Source organism: Mesocricetus auratus, unplaced genomic scaffold (genome assembly GCF_017639785.1).
Source record: "Mesocricetus auratus isolate SY011 unplaced genomic scaffold, BCM_Maur_2.0 Super-Scaffold_100020, whole genome shotgun sequence".
In the NCBI taxonomy this organism is placed as follows: domain Eukaryota; kingdom Metazoa; phylum Chordata; class Mammalia; order Rodentia; family Cricetidae; genus Mesocricetus; species Mesocricetus auratus.
In genome coordinates, this window is record NW_024429201.1 from 20,651,359 (window position 1) to 20,671,219 (window position 19,861).

Below are 19,861 nucleotides of genomic sequence, written 5' to 3' on the forward strand. Positions count from 1 at the left end.
CGTGAGGATAATCTCGATGTGTCAGGGGGAGCTCATGTATGGGTTAATCCGGCCGTGAGCTCTGTAAGATTGTCGATGCATCTTAGGTGCTTTGTTCACCTGGATGTGTTGGATGACCAGAGAATCTACGTCTAGACCCTGTGTTCAGCCCCACCGTTTGGCCTGGGCGCACCTGCCCACTCCACCATTGTACCGCCGGAACGGCACACATTGCTCCTTCAAAGTGACATCCTTCAGACATTTAGTGACTTTCCAGATATGCATACCCTTGATGGCCTGGGCAGTTTCACGGGTATTCTTAAAGTGAACCCAGAGATTTGAACCTCTTTGACTTGCGTGATTTTGTAGGGTTTTCCCGGTCAAGAGAGTAGCGAACCATCTTCACAGGTTACCTCAGGTCGTTTCCCCCTCTGAAGTTTTAACATAATCAAAGTGTATTGATTTGTATTTTAGGTGTATGTTTTGTTGCTAAGCAACTAAATCCTCTATGTATTTGGACATACAGGTAGGTTTATCTATAGATGTCTAATATTGTATAAATTGAGCTTGATAGTCCCAGGAGGCTTGCCCAGGTCTCCAGTGCAGACCACATATGAACAAATGGGTGCTTAGCATGAAGTTAGTGTTCTCCCTGTGGACGGTCCCTGATGGGCTACGGAATGACGTTAGAGAGCTCACTGTGCTAAGCATTGTCTACAACCCTTTCCAGGGCATGCTCTTATCTGATGGCCTTCACTCTTACTATTCCTGCTGTGGGACACCCTCCCTCCACATCTGGGTATCAGAAGCATGTATGCTCGGGTGTGTTCTAATGTCCATCGCTTTTTCATTTGTAAGAGGACTTCTCTTCCCAACCCACTCAAGCTTGTGACTCAACTGCCTGCCCTTAGCTCTTTTCCTCTCTTTTCCCTGCTCCCCTGACATCCTGTATGCCTCTTTATTGAGTTGATTCATTTGCTTATGACTTGCTCTTACTCACTAGAATGCAAGCTTCTCTGAGTGTTCCTGTAATACCAGTAGCAGTAACTGTGCTTGAACATAGGAGAGTATTATCACAGCAAGGTTCCCTTAATGACTACTGAGTGAATTAATGACAGAGGAGAGAACAAACCCAAAGGATATTCAAGAGGCTTGTGACATCTCCATCAGAGATGTAGAATCTGGCTTGACGTCTAGACACTAAGGCCAGTGTCCAGATCTATCACTGGGCTGTTCCAGGAGAGCCCCATGCAGGACCAGGCAGGGATCCTGTGGTCTGCACTCAAGGGTACTTGGATCCTCTGCCATGCTGCTTATGGAGTCTTGGGAGTTCTCAGAGGCAGTATTTCTTCTGCTCTTGCAAGAATTATTCCTAGGTTGCAGTATCTTCTTTAAAAACTAGATTTATTCATCGTCTGTAAGTGTTTTGCTCAAATATGTCTGTGCATCATGAGCAAGTCTGCCAATCCTCTGGGACTGAAGTTGTGGGCATATGTAAGCTTTGTGGGCTGGGATTCGAACCTGAATCCTCTTCAGGAACAAGTACTCTTAACCACTAAGCTATCTCTCCAGCCCAGAAATATCTTTAAAACCGATTTTTCGTTATGCATTTTCATACAAGAATGCCATTGTACTTCATACTTATTCTCCCCTTCCTGCTGTTGACACTCCCCTCCCCCAACAGCTTTCTCCTCCACTTCCATGTCTCCCCTTCGTCCCCTCCCCACTGAGATCTCTTCCTCCCCTCTCATACCACCCTTTCTACCTTCATGACCCCACACAAAGGTAAGTCTAGATTTTGTATGTGAGAGAAAGCATGTGGTATTTGTCCTCTAAGCACAGCTTATTTTGCTTAGCATCATGTCCCCTCCCCTACTGTGTCCCCTTTCCTGAGAATGCCATGATTTCTTTCTTTCTCTATGGCTTAAAAACAGCCCTGGTTTCCTTTACCCGTCCGTGGGTGCATTCTTTTGGGTGCTATGTCCTGAAGGAACGCACCTGAGTGGAAGAACCAGCTCCCATGCCTGGTCCAGCTGCCCAAGCCTGGAGAAAATGATTCGTTGGATTTCACTTCCCTCGGGGAAGAAGAACCCCAAGGTGGGAACATTCTAACCCTAGGAAGCTTGTCGACAACAGAGGCAAAAATGAAAAGAATCGACGGAGTAAACTGCATCACTCACTGTGACCAAAACACAGGAGTTAGCCGGGGGCTTCCAGGTAGGAAGACTCCATCAGGATCATGGGGTCACTGGGTCATGGGGATCTACAGGGTGAGATGTCTGACAGGAAGTGCTGTGGTCTAGTGTTAGCCGCAAACACTCCAGAAAGCTCCCTTCTAGGAACAGTGACTTATTTCTGACTCCAACGTCAACACAGTTTCATGTTTTCATCTCAGGTCATGTGATGCTAATTTAATCAAGAAAACAAATGGCTTTATCATGCATGAGGGTTAAGTGGTTGTTCAAATTATGCTTTTAATAGCTTCCAATAAATAATATGTAATTAATTAGCTTATACCTCCAAAGCTTTGAAAAGTAAGGCACAGCTGGATGGATCTGAGCAAATGTAATTTTCTTTTTCTTTTTGACAGATCCACGCATGTTTATGATGCATCAGGACCACAGTCCCCCGTTACCTGTTCTTATTCCCTGCTGCTGCTCACCTCCTCTCAAGCTTCCCTTCAACTTGTTTAGGTAGGTGCAGCTGCTGCGTGTTCATTGTTACAGTGGCTCTGTCATAGCCAGGGGGAAGAAGGCCGCTTTCCCTCATTTTTTATCTCTTATCGCTCTCTGCCTCCTCTTCTGAGATGTTCTCTAGGACTCGGAGGGGGAAATGAGTGTTATTTTGGAGTAAAGAACTGGGTGTTTCTTTGGTTTAGGATTATTTATTTTTACTTAATGTGTATGAGTGTTTTGTTGCATGCATGTGTACTGCATGTTCGCCTGGTGCCTATGGAGGCCTGGAGAGAGAGTGGGACCCCCTGGAACTGCAGTTATAGTTTTGAACTGTAATGTGGGTGCTGGGTCTTGCTCCTGGGTCCTCTGAAAGAGCAACACGTGCGTTTGACCTCTGAGCTGTGTCTCCTGCCCATTATGGGCATTCTTAAGACTCTCACAAGGCTTTATGACTGCCCTTTTTTCTTCTCTGAACCCTTACTGTAGATACTTCCTTTTTATTGCCTCAAACATGAGTTGCTCAGTTTACAGAGGAGGACAGCCCCCAGCTCTCCCTGCCACACACACAACCAACCCTTCGGTTTAGAGGAACATGCCCTCGCAATGGACAAGTGGCACCAAGTCCCCTTTTCCTGCTGCCAGAGTGCAGATTTGGATGGCATGGTACCACAGGACACATTTCACTCCTGGAGAAACAATGGCACTCCAGCGCCAACAGAAAAGCAAATATGTGTTTGGCGTGAGCAATGGTGCTTTCCCACTCCGGGCTTTCATCTTGTGGCATGCTGTTTGCTTATGATCTGTACACTTTGCCATGCGGTTGGCAACACAGGTGAAAGGCACTCTGCCATCAAGGGTTTTAAAATACAGTCCCTCCCCACTCTTCTCAGACACACTCACCTTGGAGTCTGAATGGGAGTGCATCTTTTCCGTGTTAAGGAAGACCATGGTGTCCTAGCTCCTCAGTTGGAGAAAAAGAATACAATTCTCTCAGGGATGTAGCAAACAATGCAAGGGATGAGTCTGAAGGTTTTTGAGACATTGGGCCCATTACGAGATGCCCCCCCCCCCGCCCCCGACACCAGAGACAAAGCATGAACCTTTTCTGTTAGGTAAGGGGCAGAGGGGTGAGACCCAACATCGTTTAATCAGTGGACAGTTACCCAAGAGAACAGCCAGCCGGATCACCTTAGGGACTGCTCTGTTGAGGTAGACAGAGGGAGGCAGAGACAGTTCCAGGGATGCTGGACAGTAAACCCGAGGGTCAAGAAAGCACAGAGTAGGGGGTGTGCAGCTGGTGACATCTACCCCGGATGGGCGTGCATGGGCAGGTTGAGGAGCCTCTGCTGGGAGGAGGCTGAGAAGACACTGAGCTCAGCAATATTGTTTGCAGAACTTGTGTTGGCAGAGCAGAAGAGGAGGTGGGGACCTGGAGTTGGTGGTGAAGCCAGATGGATCAGGGTAGCAGTGGTCTGCACAGGAGCTTGAATTACTTAGATCTTCATAAGAAAGTGACTCTAGAGATTTTTCTAAAAGTCCCCACATGAGGCCACACAGGGTTTTGGAGAGGGGATAGCTGGGTGTAACTCTGGGCTTTGCTAGTCATTAAGCCACGACTGGCATCTCCTGGTGTGGTGGTGAGGGTTAAGTTCCAGGTATACATCATGGCTGACTATGGAATACCAGTATCGTGTCCAAGGCTGTGGTCCGTAACATATTCTCGGTAGGACTAGGTGGCTGAAAATGGTACCCAGGGACAGTGTGTCTCTCCAGAAGGTACTGGTAAGTGTTGCTATTAGGAAGGGAGGACCGTTCACACTGGTGTTTCTCAAGGACAAAATTGGAGAAGCACTGAACAGATCACCCTAGGAGGAATTTCCCAGAGTGCAGCAGAACTGCTGAATCAGCCTCTGAGCGATGTGCCTGTCCGGGCCCCAGCTCTCCAGTTGGCTCTGCTTAACATCAGGTAGCAGCTGGGTGGGGGCTTGTGGATGGGCTCATGCAGACTATCAGAAAAGAAATGAGTTCTTTTGCACTTTGCAATTCAGTGCTGCTGTGGGTGTATGCCAGGAGGTAGGGAGGGACAAATGATGACACGCTAGGAGGAGTCACAGAGAGGTGCCACCAAACACTTAGGTAGGGCTATGCCTCATGCTTAAAAATGTTGCTTGGGCAAGGCAAGTGACAATCCTAGGAGTGTTTGCAGCAGCTACAGAAGACACAGAGCCTCATTATTGTGTACAGGTGGACTCCTACAACACTTAATGGACACATAATGGTACTGGTTAGGCAGGCCTGCAACTCCACACCTGCTACTAAAATGGACCATCACATAGGAGTTTTATCAGGAAACCCCCGACCAAAGCCCTCTGACCAGACCACCCGAAGGAACCATTGCTAGTGTGAATAATGCAGATTAAGCTCCAACAAATTAACACAGAAAAGAAGCAGCAATGACGTCTGTAACCCTGGAATGCCTCACAGGGAGAATCCTGCAATCCCACCACCCCAGGAACGGTCTCATTCCTATAGCTGCCCACCTGGGGCTGGTGTTCACTGACCCGTAACCTGGCTTTCATGCCAGTTTCTCAGAGCTTTTCTAAAGGATTGCCAAGTGACATTCAGGTTTCTAAAATGGGCATCAATATTGTATAGACACTGGAGAATCATATAAAGACAAGGAAGCAGACCTTGCCCTTACCTAACTGTTGCCCAGCAAGGACAAGCAATAGTGATGAGGACGGCCGTGGTCAGAATTCTGGCTGAGTGCCAGGCTCCAGTCTTCATCACAGCTCTCAAAGATGCCAAGTCTCCTATGAGGGTTTTCATGTTAAGGGTGAGGAAAGTCCAACTCAGTGAGTTACAGTCATCTGTCAAAAGAGCAGAGAAGCAGAAGGCCAGTTATGTCCAATGGCAGAGTCCACACTGCCCGTTATTCAACCACTGCATCTGCAAAATAACAGACAACCAACGACAGCACAGTGTGAACATTGTTGTTATAGCAGTGCCTTCAAGGCTGTTGGCACATGGGTGAAAAGGGAGAGAAGCTGATTCTATCAGCACACGAAGACCAGAAGTCTGCACTACACTGCAGATGAGGAGGACGGAGCTGAAGAGTAACACACTTCTCTAGAGGACTGTTGAAGGGGGTTGGCGAGATGGCTCAGCAGGCCTAGCATCTGCTGCCTACACTGACGACCTGAGTTCGAGTCTCAGGACCTACAAGATAGAACAAATTGTTCTCTGACCTTCACATGTTCATGTGATTTGCTTGTGGATATTTTCCAAACAAACAAATGAAAAATTAAATAAATAAAAATTAAAAAAGAGAACTATAGTAGGTTGGCAGTGGATTAATAGAATAGGATAAATCATCAGATTCATTCATTCATTCATTCATGTCTACTGTTAGTGGTTGGTCACAAATCCTGAGACCTATTTCCCTTCTGAGGTCACCATACCTTGTCAGTGACATTCTAGGCCTGCTACAGCACACACAGACACCCATAAACAGCGCCCTGTTCTCATTTTATTTTTCACTCTGTAATACTGGGGGCTTGACCACGGATCTTTGCCTCTATCCCCTTGCTATATATTTATTGTGTGTTTTAAAAAGATTTGCTTTATTTTTAATTATGTGTGTATGTGTGTATTTGTGTGTGAGTACATGTATATGAGTGCAGGTGCTCACAGAGGCTAGATTTGGAGATCATTTGGAGTTGGAGTTACCAGCAGTTGTGAATGGTCTTATAGGGGTGCTGGGGACAAAACTTGGGTTCTCTGGTAGAGCAGCAAGTGCTCTCACCCCTGGGTCACTCCAACCTCACATTAGTATTTTAAAACAACTGCATGATGAAGGTTATGTAGTTTAACCAAACAACCATATGAACAATTACACTGTTTGCAAATTTTGCTGTTTCAAAAGTGTTGCAGAGGGCAAACAGTCTTGTCTGTGTACCTTAACACTTTTCGCAGGTCTTGAATATCTATTAGAAGTAAACTGCCCTGGCTACGTTTATATCAACTTGGCACAAGTTATATTGAAAGGAGGGAACCATGGTTGAGAAATGCCTCCATCAGATCTTTCTGTAAAGCATTTTCTTTTTCTTTCTTTCTTTCTTTTTTTTTTTTTTTTTTTTTTTTTTTTTACGAGACAGGGTCTCTCTGTATTGTTTTGGAGGCTGTCGGTCCAGCCCGGCCTCGAACTCACAGAGATCCGCCTGCCTCTGCCTCCGAGTGCTGGGATTAAAGGTGTGCGCCACCACCGCCCGGCTTGTAAAGCATTTTCTTAGTGACTGATGTGGGAGTGCTCAGCCCATTGTGCGTGCCATCCTGGGCTGGTGGTCCTGGGTTCTGTAAGAAAGCAAGCATAGCCAGCCACCCTCCATGGCCTCTGCATCAGCTTCTGCTTCCAGGTTTCTGAACTGCTTGAGTTCCTGCCCTGACTTCCTTCAGTGATGGACAGTGACATGGAAGTGTGAGTCAAATAAACCCCGTCCTCCCCTACTTGCCGTGGTCATGGTGTGTCATCACAGCAATCAACAGTAACCCTGATGAAGACACACACATTTTCCTGAATTTTCAGCTTAAGAATTTTCTTTAATCATCCCCCTTTCTTCACTTGGAATTTCTTTTAATGGGGTTAATATTGATAAAAAATTATTTCATATTTTCCATGTATGTGTGTGTGTGTGGAGAGAGAGAGAGAGAGAGAGAGAGAGAGAGAGAGAGAGAGAGAGAGAGAGAGAGAGAGAGAGAGAGAGAGAGAGAGAGAGAGAGAGAGAGAGAGAGAGAGAGCAACCCAGGGCCCTGAACAAATGGGAAGCCAAGTGTTGTACCACCGAGCTCCATCTCCAGTCTTGTGCATTTGTCTTAAAAACAGTAACAACACAACTTTCTGGGACATTTCTATGTCTTTATTATCAACCCTGTGTTAAACTTTTAAAATTTCCTATTTCCTACTTTTAATTTCTTGTCCTCTGATGACTCCTTTTTCACAGTGACTTGTTTTTGGTTTATAGATACATAGTTTTCTTGTGCACCTCCACAATATACTAATGAGAATTTTTTCCCTCACACACTATTTAGTTTTTTATTTTTCATGGCTTAGCTTTAAATCCTGAAGCAAAATGCTATAGTTTCCTTTTCTTTTTAATTTTCAAAATTAACATACAAAATAATGGGTTTCATTATGGCATTTCCAAACCCACTTTGTTATAGAATAGAATATTTGTTTAACTATGTAAAGATGTGTTGCTTTTGTCTATGCTGCATTTGTTTGACTATGTAAAGATGTGTTGCCTGCTTAAGGCACCTGACTGATCTAATTAAAAGCTGGGTGACCAATAGCTAGGCAGAGAAGGGATAGGCGGGGTGGTTGGCAGAGAGAAAAGGGAAGTCTGTCAGCCAGGGGCCAGACAGACAGACACAGAGGAAGGAGGAAAGCAGGATGAACAATAGATAGATGAGGTGAACAAGCCTTGGAGCAGCACATAGATTTATAGAATGGGTGACTTAAGTTAAAAAAGTTAACTCGAAACACAACTAAGCTAAGGCCAAGCATTCACAATTAATAACGAGTCTTTGTACCATGACTTGGAGGCTGGCAGCCCAAGAAATCCTTCAAGATTCCCCTACTTCCTCCCTCTCTTGCCCTCCTCCCCCTGCCACTCCCCCCCCCCAGTAGCTCCCTTATGCTTCCCTGTCACATGAATTCAATCGCCTTCTTTTTCTCTCTTTCTGCCCCCTCTCGTGGTCTCCTTTCTAGTTCCATGGCCCTTGCCCCCCCCATAAATAAAAATCAAAATCTAGGAACCACACATGGGAAAAAAGTAGTCTTTTTTCTTCTAAGTCATGCTTGCTTTCTTTAGCTAAATGTTTTTTTTGTTTTGTTTTGTTTTTTGTTTTACGAGACAGGGTTTCTCTGTATTGTTTTGGAGGCTGTAGGTCCAGCCCGGCCTCGAACTCACAGAGATGCGCCTGCCTCTGCCTCCCAAGTACTGGGATTAAAGGCGTGCGCCACCACTGCCCGGCTGCTAAATGTTTTCGAGTTCCATATTTTTCTTGCAATTGTCATGATTCTGTTTTTCTTTCTTCTTTTGGCTGAATAAAATTCCACCGTGAATATATAGCAAATTTTTGTTTTATCTGTGCAACTATTGGTGGCCTAGGCTTCTTCTTAGCTATTGTGCCTAGTGCAGGCATTAACATGGATGTACAAGCATTTCTGTAATATGACTTAGAATTCCCTGAGTAAATTCCCAAGAGCGATAGAGCTAGGCCATAGGGTAGTTCTATATTTAGTTTTTTTTAGAAACCTCCACACTGAATACCATAGTAGCTATACTGCTTTATACTCCCAACAGCAAGGACTAACGGTTTTATTTCTCCATATCCTCACTAGTATTTGTTTTCTTGATGTTAACTATTCTGATTGGCGCAAGATGGACTCTCAAAGAGATTCTAATTTGCATCTCCCTGATGTCTGAGGATATTGGACACTTTTAAAAATATTTATTGGATTCTTGTTTTTTCTTTTGAGAACTGTCTATTTAGTTCATTAGTCTACTTATCAATTAGAATACTTTTTTATTTGTTATTTCTTGCAGTCATTTGGATTTGACTTTTTCATGTTTTTCCAAACCCTTAGGGCATATTATTAGGTTATTTAATTGATCTCTCTCTCTCTCTCTGTCTCTGTCTCTCTGCAATGTGAGTGCTTATAGAAGTGTGCAGTTTTTCCTCTGCATATTACATATAATTGTTAAGTTGGTTCGGTTGGGTTGAAGTGTGAACGCCTCTGTAAACTCATCTGCCCTCCTGTCTTCTTTGAGGGTTAGAGATGAAGCTATCCCAAGTGAACAGGCACAGATCTTCCAGACTGGAAAACAGTAACAAAGCAGCTTTGGTGCATTGCCTTTAACCCTGACTCTATTCCTTTAGATTCAGAAACTGCAGGTTAGTTAAGGTAGGCCAGACAAAAGTTCTGAGATCCATTTATGGCAGGATCTGATTTCATTTTAGATTCTATGTTAGAAGCTATCAGATGTATTCAAATGAAGTTTGAAAAGCTTAGTGAAAATACTTTATATAACTCTTGTGGGAGGGAAACAGATTCATCCTCATTTTGTTTATGGAGTTTCCTCTCTGGTCCCTTCCTCTGCCTGCCCTTTGTAAATAGGAAAACAGGAACTGGATCGTCTGTGGTGAGTAAGAGCACCCAGAGCCACACATGCATTTAGCAGGGCTCAGATGACATCATGAGCAGAGCAGCAGGGCCTCATTCTCACATCTGTCATGTCACCAGTCACCAGAAGCCTTCAATATAATTACAGCCCATGTGACAGTTGCACACCCATTATTTCCCACAGGTATAATCAGTGACTAGTTGTGCCACCCTAATTAAAATGGTGTTAGTGTCTCAATTATCAGCTCCTTTAAAAGGGCTTTTATTATATAACCATGAAAGCTTGCTTCAGGCTGAGATTTAACATGTTTCTATCAGTGTTGGACAGGTGTTAGGGAATTGGAAAAACATTGGGTACATGTAGTTCTCTCTTACACACCCACATTGGAACACTCTGGAACATTTGATGACTGATGGAAGATATATAGGCACAGTGTGCATTTGAGAATATCTCTTTGAACTGTCTTGTGGAGTTATGCCTGGAGATCAAACAGGGGGTCTTAAATTGGCTTAATATTTAAGAAGTAGGATACAACTGGAAGTCACCTGTAGCCAATTTGGGGAGAAAACACACACACACACACACACACACACACACACACACACACACACACCAGTGTAGTAAACAATCATAGTCTGAGATAAAGCCTGTCCTACAGTAGACTTCTTTGCAAACCTCAGTGGTTCGTTGGGTGGATCACGGGTAGGATTTGATGGCTTTTCACAAGTTGGAATGATCCGGAGCTCTCAAAAGATGAGAGACAGCAATCAAAATTGGTGTTTCAAGGCCCAGGTTTGGTGGCACATGTTTGTGATCCCAGCACTGGTGAGCCAGTCAGAAAAAGTACTTCAAGTTTAAGTCCAGCTTGATCTAGGCACTTCCAGACAGTCTTTTTGGGAAATTGAGAAAAGAGCAGAGTCTCTGGTATGGTGTGGATGCCTTGTGGGAAAGAACAGAGAGAAAAAAAAACCTTATATAATCAAATCTGTCAGCTAAAACAGAGAACCACACTCCCAAGCCCCCTGATTCCAAGCCCATCCTCCTCCCAGAGCCCACAAAACAAAGCCCCAAACCATGCCTCCGCCCCTGAATGCTCGTCCACTCAGTTGGCCTCTGCTGTTCGACCGAGTTTTGGAAAGGTACTATTGCTTGGCTTCTGAATGAAGCTTCCTTCCCACTTTGTAATCTGTGTGCGTCTGTATTTTCATTCTTTGACTTGAGACAACAAGAATCTGGAAACAGTGGGTCCAGATAGGACCACCAGTCACAAATTAAAAAAACAGTAGCAATACAGGTGGAACAAATCTTTAATGTTAGAGTTTTAAGACCCTAGGGATTAGTCGAATAAACAACATTTTGTGCGTGTGTTCCACAAATTGCATGTGTGGGAACTGTCAAACTCTGTATATTTATAGTGTTGGTTGCACTCAAGGGGTGTATTTATAATTTCCCCAATATCTTCCTGCCACTCATGCAAGCAGCTGTATGTAAATATCAGCCATGATAGGAAGGTCTACAGGCTTTTCTAACTACCTGGGATGAACATGGACTTTGAGAACTTGTGTGCACTGAGATTTCTGTGGGCTCTGTGCACTTCAGCTTCCTGAGCCTCCTCCTCCTGAAAAAATAACATAAGAAAAAAAGTCATGATTTACTACTACAGATAAAGATAGTAATATTATATGGTAAGACCTTTTTTCTTGACCTAAAAGTTCGTGTTTTACTTCCAAGTTCAAGAGAAATTAAAACATTTTGTAGGCCTTGAAAAGTACCTTTGGTATAAAACAGGCTTTGCCTAATAGAAACTTGCCCTGTCAGAAAGATTTTATATTTAAGACTGGCTAACCATGGTCTGCTCTTTTATTCAAAGATGCATTCGTGGATAGTTAGCACTTACTATTACTTGACTAAAAATATTCCGAAGTAGTGACTTCTTTTACAGCAAATATTGACTTTTTCTCTGCTTGCCCCTTATGTCTGTTTTGAACTTCTGTTCTTCTTTGTTTTTGCACTGTTGTATTTTGAGACAGGATTGTGCTGTGTAGACCTGGGTGGTCTTGAACCTTTAGTTCACACATCCCTCTTCTACAATGCACTTGGCAGCCTACGCTCTCTCCCGCATGCACACATCCTCCCCTTCCGATGCACCTTGAAGGCTAGGACCCTCACCTGCAATGAGTTGCACACACACCCCACATAGAACAATGGAATAAGCTTTTTCTGTCATAGCAGCCATTGAGAACTCTTTTTTTGTGGACGGCTTCTATTCAACTATATTCCAGAAGTGGGGTTGGCGAAGATCTTTTCCCATTCTGTAGGCTGCCATTTTGTCTTATTGACTGTGTCCTTTGCCATACAGAAACTTCTCAGTTTCAGGAGGTCCCATTTATTAATTGTCGATCTCAGTGTCTGTGCTACTGGTGTTATGTTCAGGAAGCTGTTTCCTGTATCAATTCATTCAACTTTCTCTTCTAAGAGGTTCAGTGTGGTTGGATTTATGTTGAGGTCTTTGATCCATTTGGACTTAAGTTTTGTGCATGGTGATAGATATGGATCTATCTGCAGACTTCTACACACCAGCATCCAGTTATGCCAGCACCATTTGTTGAAGATGCTTTCTTTTTTCCATTGTATAATTTTAGCATCTGACAGAGGGCTGGTTTCCAAAATATACAAAGAACTCAAGAAGACAGTGATCAAAACACCAAATAATCCAACTAAAAAAGGGGGTACAGAACTAAATAGAGAACTCTCAGTAGAGGAATGTAAAATGGCTGAAAGACACTTAAGAAAGTGTTCAACATCCTTAGCCATCAGGGAAATGCAAATCAAAACAACTCTCAGATAGCATCTTGCTCCTGTCAGAATGGCTAAAATAAAAAAACTCCAATGACAGTTTATGCTGGAGAGGATGTGGAGAAAGGGGAACACTCCTCCACTGCTGGTGGGAGTGCAAACCGTACAGCCCCTTTGGAAATCAGTATGGTGGTTCCTCAGGAAAATGGGAATCAGTCTACCACAAGATCCAGCAATTCCACTGTTAGGCATATACCCAAAAGATGCACATTCATACAACAATGACATCTGTTCAACCAAGTTCATAGCAGCATTATTTGTAATAGAACCTGGAAGCAACCTAGATGCCCCTCAATTGAAGAATGGATGGAGAAAATGTGGTACATTTACACAATGGAGTACTACTCAGTGGAAAAAAAACAATGGAATCTTGAAATTAGCAGGCAAATGGATGGAACTAGATGAAACTATCCTGAGTGAGGTAACTCAATCACAAAAATACAAACATGGTATGTACTCACTCATATATGGATTTTAGACATAGAACAAAGGATTACCAGCCTACAATCTACACCACCAGAGAAGCTAGGAAACAAGGAGGACCCTAAGAGAGATATACATGGTCCCCCGGAGAAGGGGAAAGAGACAAGATCTCCTGAGCTAATTGGGAGCATGGGGGGAGGGGAGAAGGAGTTAAGAGAAAGAGAAGGGGAGAAGAGGAGGGGAGAGGAGGACATGAGGGAGCAGGAAGATAGAGTTGGGAAGAATAGAGGAGAGCAAGAAAAGAGATACTATAATAGAGGAAGCCATTATAGGTTTAAAGAGAAATCTGGCACTAGGGAAATGTTCAGAGATCTACAAGGTTGACCCCAACTAACAATAAATAGTCAAGAGGCTATCTTAGATGCCCTTCTCTGATAATGACTACCTTAAATGCCATCCTAGAGCCTTCATCCAATAGCTGATGGAAGCAGAAACAGACACCCACAGCTAAACACTGAACTGAACTCCTGGATTCCAGTTGCAGAGAGGGAGGAGTGATGAGGAAAGGGGTCATGACCAGGCTGGAGAAACCCACAGAACAACTGACCTGAACAAGGGGGAGCTCATGGACCCCAGACTGATAGCTGCAAACCAGCACAGGAATGTTTCAGACCCCCTGAATGTGGATGTCAGTTTGGAGGTCTGGTTAATCTATGGGGCCTCTGGTATTTGTCCCCAGTACAAGAATGGACTTTGGGAGCCCACTCCACATAGAGGGATAATCTCTCAGCCAGACACATGGTTGAGGGTCTAGGCCCTGCTTCAAATGATATGACAGACTTTGAAGATCCCCCATGGAAGGCCTTACCCTTCCTGGGGAACAGAAAGGGGGTGGGATTGGGGGCCGCTGGGGGGCAAAGGGGGAGGGAAGGGAGAGGGAACTGGCATTGATATGTAAAACAAGCTTGTTTCTAATTTAAATTTAAAAAGGGGGAAAACACCAAATAAACATATTCCAGAACAATTCTGGGTATGGAAGGCAGGTGGCTAATCCTGCCTGCACCTTTCAAGTGTGGTTGTTACAGGTGTTTAGCATGGATTTTTTTTTTTCCTGAGATAGGGAAACTTAGTGTAGCCTTGACTGTCCTGGAACTCATCTCTAGAGCAGGCTGGCCTTGAACTCATAGAGATCCACTTGCCTCTGCTTCCTAAGTGCTGGGATTAAAGGTGTGCCCACTGTCACCTTGCTCTATCATGACTTTTTAAAAGACAGGATCTCTCTAAATATGGTCTAGGCTGGCCTGGAACTCACTACGTAGCTCAGGCCACCTTGAACTTATGGTGAGCCTCTTGCTTCAACCTCCCAAGTGCTGGGGTTATAGGCAGGAACTACCATACCTGGTTTGAGTCTCCATTACATTGATGCTGGAGGTTGGCCCAGAGACCAGGCAGGTGGGCACCTTCTGAAGGTTATCAGAAATGCAGCATTGCAGCCTTTAGCTGTTGTTAAATAAGGATTTACCTTTCAATAGTCCCAACATGACTTGTGTGAGCACATTCCTGAAGCAGAGCACACTCCAAGTTCTGAGCAGATTGTCCAACACAGGAGAAACAGAAGGGAGGGCTGTGTCACTCACCCTTGTGTCATTGAAGATTGATACTCATCCTCCTGCACTGGTGACAAACTCAGTCCCTTTCATCTGATCGGAACTTGGTCTAGACTTTGGAATCCCCTGGGGAACTTGCAAACCTGTGTCCCATCCCCTGGAGATTCTGGTCTGGTGTGGGGCCCTTGGGTCAAGACTTTTTACTTCCAGAAGGTGATAATATGTAGACAGAAGAGAGAACTGCGTTGAATATAAACAGCCCCCCGCCATATACAATGAAACCCATTACTTGGTATACTTAAAAAGTTCATTTTTAAACATTATTTAAAAAAATAGTGGCAATAGGGGTGGGACAAATCTTTAATGTTAGAGTTTCAGGCCACCAGGGATTAGCTGAAGGTAAATAATATTTTGTGCATGGACAGTGTTTCACTTGAGACCTGTCCCCTGGTTGTGAGTATGTTGTCCTCTGTGCTATTAGTTTTTTTTTCCCCTCCAACTGGACACAAGCTCGAGTAACCTGGGGGAAAGGGAACCTCAACTGAGAAAACGCTTACCTAAAATTGACGTGTAGAGTGTATGGGAGAATGTTTTAAAATTTTTAATAGTTGATTTGGGAGTGCTCAGCCTACTGTGGGCAGTACTACATCTGGCAAGTGGTCTTGGGTTATATGAAAAAGCAAGCCGGTAAGCAGCGTCCCTCTGTGACCTCCACTTCAGTTCCTGCCCCAGGGCACTGTCTTAACTTCATGGACTGTGATCAGGAAACCAAATGCATGGTTTCCTCCCCACTTGCTTTTCATTATGGCACTCGCCACAGCATTAGAAAGAAAGTTAGGATTGGCTTCTGTGCTGGCTAGTTTTATGTCAACTTGACACAAGCTAGTCATCAGAGAGGAGGGAGCTTCAGCTGAGAAATGTTCCCATAAGACTGGGCTGTAAGTAAGCTTGTTGGGCATTTTCTTAATTTGTGATTGATGGGGGAGGGTTCTGCCTATTGTGGGTAGGGCCATCCCTGGGCTGGTGCTCCTTGGTTCTATCAGAAAGCAGGCTGAGCAAGCCACGAGGAGCAAGCCAGTAAGCAGCACTCCTCCATGGCCTCCACATCAGTTCCTGCCTTCAGGTTCCTGCCCTGTTTGAGTTCCTGTCCTGACTTCCTTCCCTGGTGAGCAGTGATGTGGAAGTGTAAGCGGAATGAACCCTTCCCACCCCGTGCTTCGGACATGGTGCTCCATCACAGCAATGACACCCTAACTAGGATAGCCTCTTTTCTCTGTGTACCCTAAATTTGGACCAAGGAGTCTGACCTTTTTTTTTTTTTTTTTTTGAGCCAGGGTTTCTCTGTATTGTTTTGGAGGCTGTCCTGGAACTTGCTCTGTAGACCAGGCTGGTCTCAAGTCTGACTTCTAAGTGGGGGCTGAAGAGAAGACTCTGTGGTGAAGAGCTAGTACCGCTCTTGCAGACTACCTGAGTTCAGTTCCCGGCATCCACACTGTTGACTCAAAACCCCAGCGTCACTTCTGGGGGATGGGCAGCTCTCTTCTCACTCTGCAGGCACTGCATTCTCCCGCACACCACCACCCACAGACATACACACACTCACATACTTAGGTGCTACACAAGTCTTCTTTTACAAGGAAATGTCTGATGTTCCATACTCTGAAATATTACCTGCTACTATTTCCTGTGTCCTTGTCATTTTATTCTTCATTCGCCAGGCCTTTAATGCTCACGATGGTTGTAGACACTATTCCCATTTTACAGATGATGAAATGAAGGCTTAGAAAGATTGGTGTGTGCCCAAGGTCATTCATTTTCTAATTCTGAAGTTTGGTCCATTCCCTGACAAACTGGCCAACGTCTCAGACCACGCTTTCTTTTAAGACAATGAAACTTACTAGAACTGTCTATTGGTTGGCCATTTAATGCTCATGGCCCAATCCCAGACTTACTTATTCATGTTCTCAGAGTTATTAACAAAGGAGATAAAGTATAGGAAACTACTAGGTGATAATAGAATTGGGACTAATTCTAATCCATTAATGTTTGCAAATTGTGATGGACATGTTCCATACTGCATAGCTGATTATAAAAAACAAACAGCTACCTACCATTCAATACTCCCCAGGTACTCTGTGCCAGGACTGGAGATCATCAGGCCTTTGTCCTTGAAAGGGCACCCTGGAGACAGAGTACAAATTTTAATAGTCCTGCCCATGACAGCAAGTATAGGCAAGTGCTATTCTGTGTGATAAGACTACGACTCTTTGTCAAAGGTCGGAGTAGGGAAGAAAACAGAACAATGGAGAAGGGACTTATGGAGGAGATCTGCATAGTATAAAGGTTAAGAATGAATGGAGGTTGGACTGCTAGACAAGACAGACCAGCTGGGATACTGCAGAGGACTCCCTGGAAAGCTGGGGCAATGCCAGCAGAATTGCCTACCTGCTTTCTTCCTGGCTGAGCACTTCTTGTCTGTGGCCTGAGAATAGAAGGCTTTGTCTGAATTTTCAACACGTGCGTGCGGTTCCAGCCCAGCTCAGTGCTATCCACGTCCTGAGTGACCTGTGTCTGCAGGAGTGAAATCAATCAGATGCATAGGGTTATTTACACAAGGGATATCTTCCTGCCTCAGGCAGTCACCTGCTTCTTTTCAAGTTGCCAGAGCATGCGCTTAGAGTTTGAACCCAGAACGGTTGAAAGCCAAGTACTTATTTAAATATTGATCAAGCCCAGTGCTTGAGGGAGGGCAAGGCAACTGCAGTTAGTGGGATTACATGTCCTCATCTACAATCCTGCTGAGAGTTTTAGTGACAGTTTCCCTGTCTGCTTCTTTTTAGTGTGGAAGAGGCTTGGCGTAATGTCTTACAATACCTGTTCCTCTTCCTACAATCCCTTGCTTTTTGTCTGGCTATACTACAGAATCAGTGAAAAAGTAAAACAAAAATGAAATAAGAGGACAGCAGCAACAAAGGGTCAACAAGGAAGGCTTCTTTCACTCACTTTTCTGTTAGCCAGCTTGGAGACTGTTTTTGTCTGGTGTGTTGACTCAGTTAATCTCCAGTTGACATTTTCAAATTGAAAATATTGATGTTTGAAAATAATACTATTGCTTTTTTTTAAATCTTCAGGACCTTGAAATTCTTCAGTGGAGAGGACTCTTCTCTGGGGCCTATGGCTCAGCGATGTGAGATCAGTTAACGTGAGTGCCGGTTTCACTAGTGCAAGGCCAATGTTAGGTCCTTGATCTTCAGGTCCTTGGTGGGGAAGCAAGAGCAGCATTTGTGCTGGGATAGGACCTGGGCATCTTTTCTTGCTATCCCATCATTCCTCGGGCTCTGTTTAAATAAGGAGCTTTAAGAGGGTGGCCCAGGGCATCTGGTGGAGATGGTTAGGGTGGGGTCCTGCTTCTGATTTGGAGAATTTGGTGGTCCAGATTCTTGGGACCGCCACACCTCTCATGTTCATGTAGACATATTCTTGAGAAAAACAAAGCCAATATTCAAGATAATTTCAGAAAAGCAGATGGATAATTTTATCTTTAAAGCTGTAATGACCGTCTTAAACCTAATTTATGATGAGCTATACAATGGAGAGAATTTTTACCTTGGAGTTGAGTCAGTGCTCAGTAATTAGGTGCAGCAAGATAAGGTGGTCCCTTCACATTGCTGAGTATTGTATAAGTGGCTATGACTTTCTCAAAAAAAAATCCTAAATTTTATTTATCTATCTGTTTGTCTATCATCCATCCATCCATCCATCCATCCATCCATCCATCCATCCATCCATCCATCCATCCATCCATCCATCCATCCAAATGCCACTTAGGCTCCTGTATGCCTAAAAACCTAGGGAATCCAGGCTGTAAAGCTCTGGACCAGAGTAACATCCACCATCCCCATGAATTACGAGGGTTGCTTCTTTTAAAATAGTACTTCCTACTGTAACAGACCCGGGTGCTATTATGTCCCGGGTGTGGTGGCTTTGGGCTGAGGACAACCCAAGCCTCCCTAGGGCCTGGCGCTGCTCCCCTTAGGAGCTGACAGGCCAGCTCCTTCCTCCGGCGCCACCAGGGCGTGGAGGCCCCCGGGGCGAGCGGGCGCCGCCGCTAGGGTGCAACCCTGCCCTGGCCCGGCAGGTCCCACTGTGTGCCCGCCGCGGGAGGAAAGCCGAGGCGACCGGTCGCCGCCCCGCGGAGGGAGGGGGCGGCGGAACCGCAGCAGCTTCAGGTTTCCTCCTGGAGTCGGTGGCGGGCGCGGCCATGTGATGAGGCGGCGGCGGCGAGCTCGGCAGGCCGGAGGTGGGCAGGCGGGAGCCGGGGGGCGCGGGGGCGGCCCCAGCTGTGGGCGCGGCGGGCGAGCGGGGAGCGGCGGCTCCGCCCCTCGGTGCGACCAGCCGAGCGGAGGGGCGTGGGCAGCTGGGGACCGGCTTCCCCGCTCAGGGCGACGCTGGCCGGCGTGTCGCCCTCGGCAGGCCGCGGGGACAGCGCCTGGCCGGGGCTCCGGGCGCTCCCGGGCTACAGCTCCAGGTAAAGGCTGACTGCGGGAGCCATCCTTCTTGTCTCCCCCGCAGCCCCGGGTGAAGTTTGCCCACCTGAGTTCGCAGGGGACAAAGTTTCTTCAGAGTCTCCGAGGACGCAGGGGTCTGCAGAGGTGGCGAGGGGTTGCACCCTGCCGGCTGGGCAGCCGGAGGGATGGGCGCCGCCTCCTGGTCTCTGGGGGATGGCAACAAGTGCATGGCGGTGCGGGGTCGGAGGAGGCAGTTGCCGAGCGGAGCACACCGGGGAGGAGGCAGCAGCCACCCCTCAGCTCCTCCGGCACCGGGGTTGGGAGTGTGCGGAGGGTGAGGCAGTTCAACCTCTCGAGCGGTGGAAATCAATGGCTTACGGGTGGTGGAGAAGCGGGCGCCTGAGAGCCAGAGTCCCTTCTTCCCATCTGTGCTTCTGGCCGAGTTTCAGGTGTTTGGGGGACCCCAGACTGCTGGTCAGTCTCAAGCTCAGGACATTTATTTCTTGTGAAAACGTTTACTGAGTTTACAAAAGCATCTATGGTTATCTTGTTTGGGAGGGGCCTTTAGGATTCCGTGGGAACCCATGCACTTGTTTTAACGGTTTTCCTGGAATACTGGAGTGTGG

General features: G+C 45.7%; 1 protein-coding gene and 1 long non-coding RNA gene across 13 annotated transcripts in view; one reads left to right on the forward strand and one right to left on the reverse strand.

The window, feature by feature from the left end:
- Positions 1-2,428: 2,428 nt before the first annotated feature.
- Positions 2,429-19,792, reverse strand: LOC106022648. Of its 9 annotated transcripts, none has more exons than XR_005869985.1 (8): positions 17,731-18,808; positions 17,173-17,298; positions 16,839-16,908; positions 11,375-11,459; positions 10,517-10,780; positions 5,356-5,524; positions 3,555-3,608; positions 2,429-2,798 (listed from the first exon to the last, which is right to left on the reverse strand). It is a non-coding gene; the product is annotated as an uncharacterized LOC106022648 (long non-coding RNA). The 9 variants fall into 9 exon arrangements; XR_005869982.1 differs by having other exon boundaries at positions 3,555-3,612; XR_005869983.1 differs by having other exon boundaries at positions 2,429-3,608.
- The window catches only part of Arhgef28 (Rho guanine nucleotide exchange factor 28), a 282,273-nt gene continuing 281,218 nt past the window's right edge, over positions 18,807-19,861 (forward strand). For 3 of the 4 annotated variants that reach the window (XM_040729095.1, XM_040729097.1, XM_040729100.1), the window contains exon 1: positions 18,807-19,027. In XM_040729095.1, the coding sequence (XP_040585029.1) occupies positions 18,994-19,027 (34 nt within the window). In that variant the 5' untranslated portion in view covers positions 18,807-18,993. Of the gene's footprint in view, positions 19,028-19,109; positions 19,256-19,861 lie in introns of those variants that run through there. The other variant, XM_040729098.1, reaches the window with a different exon arrangement.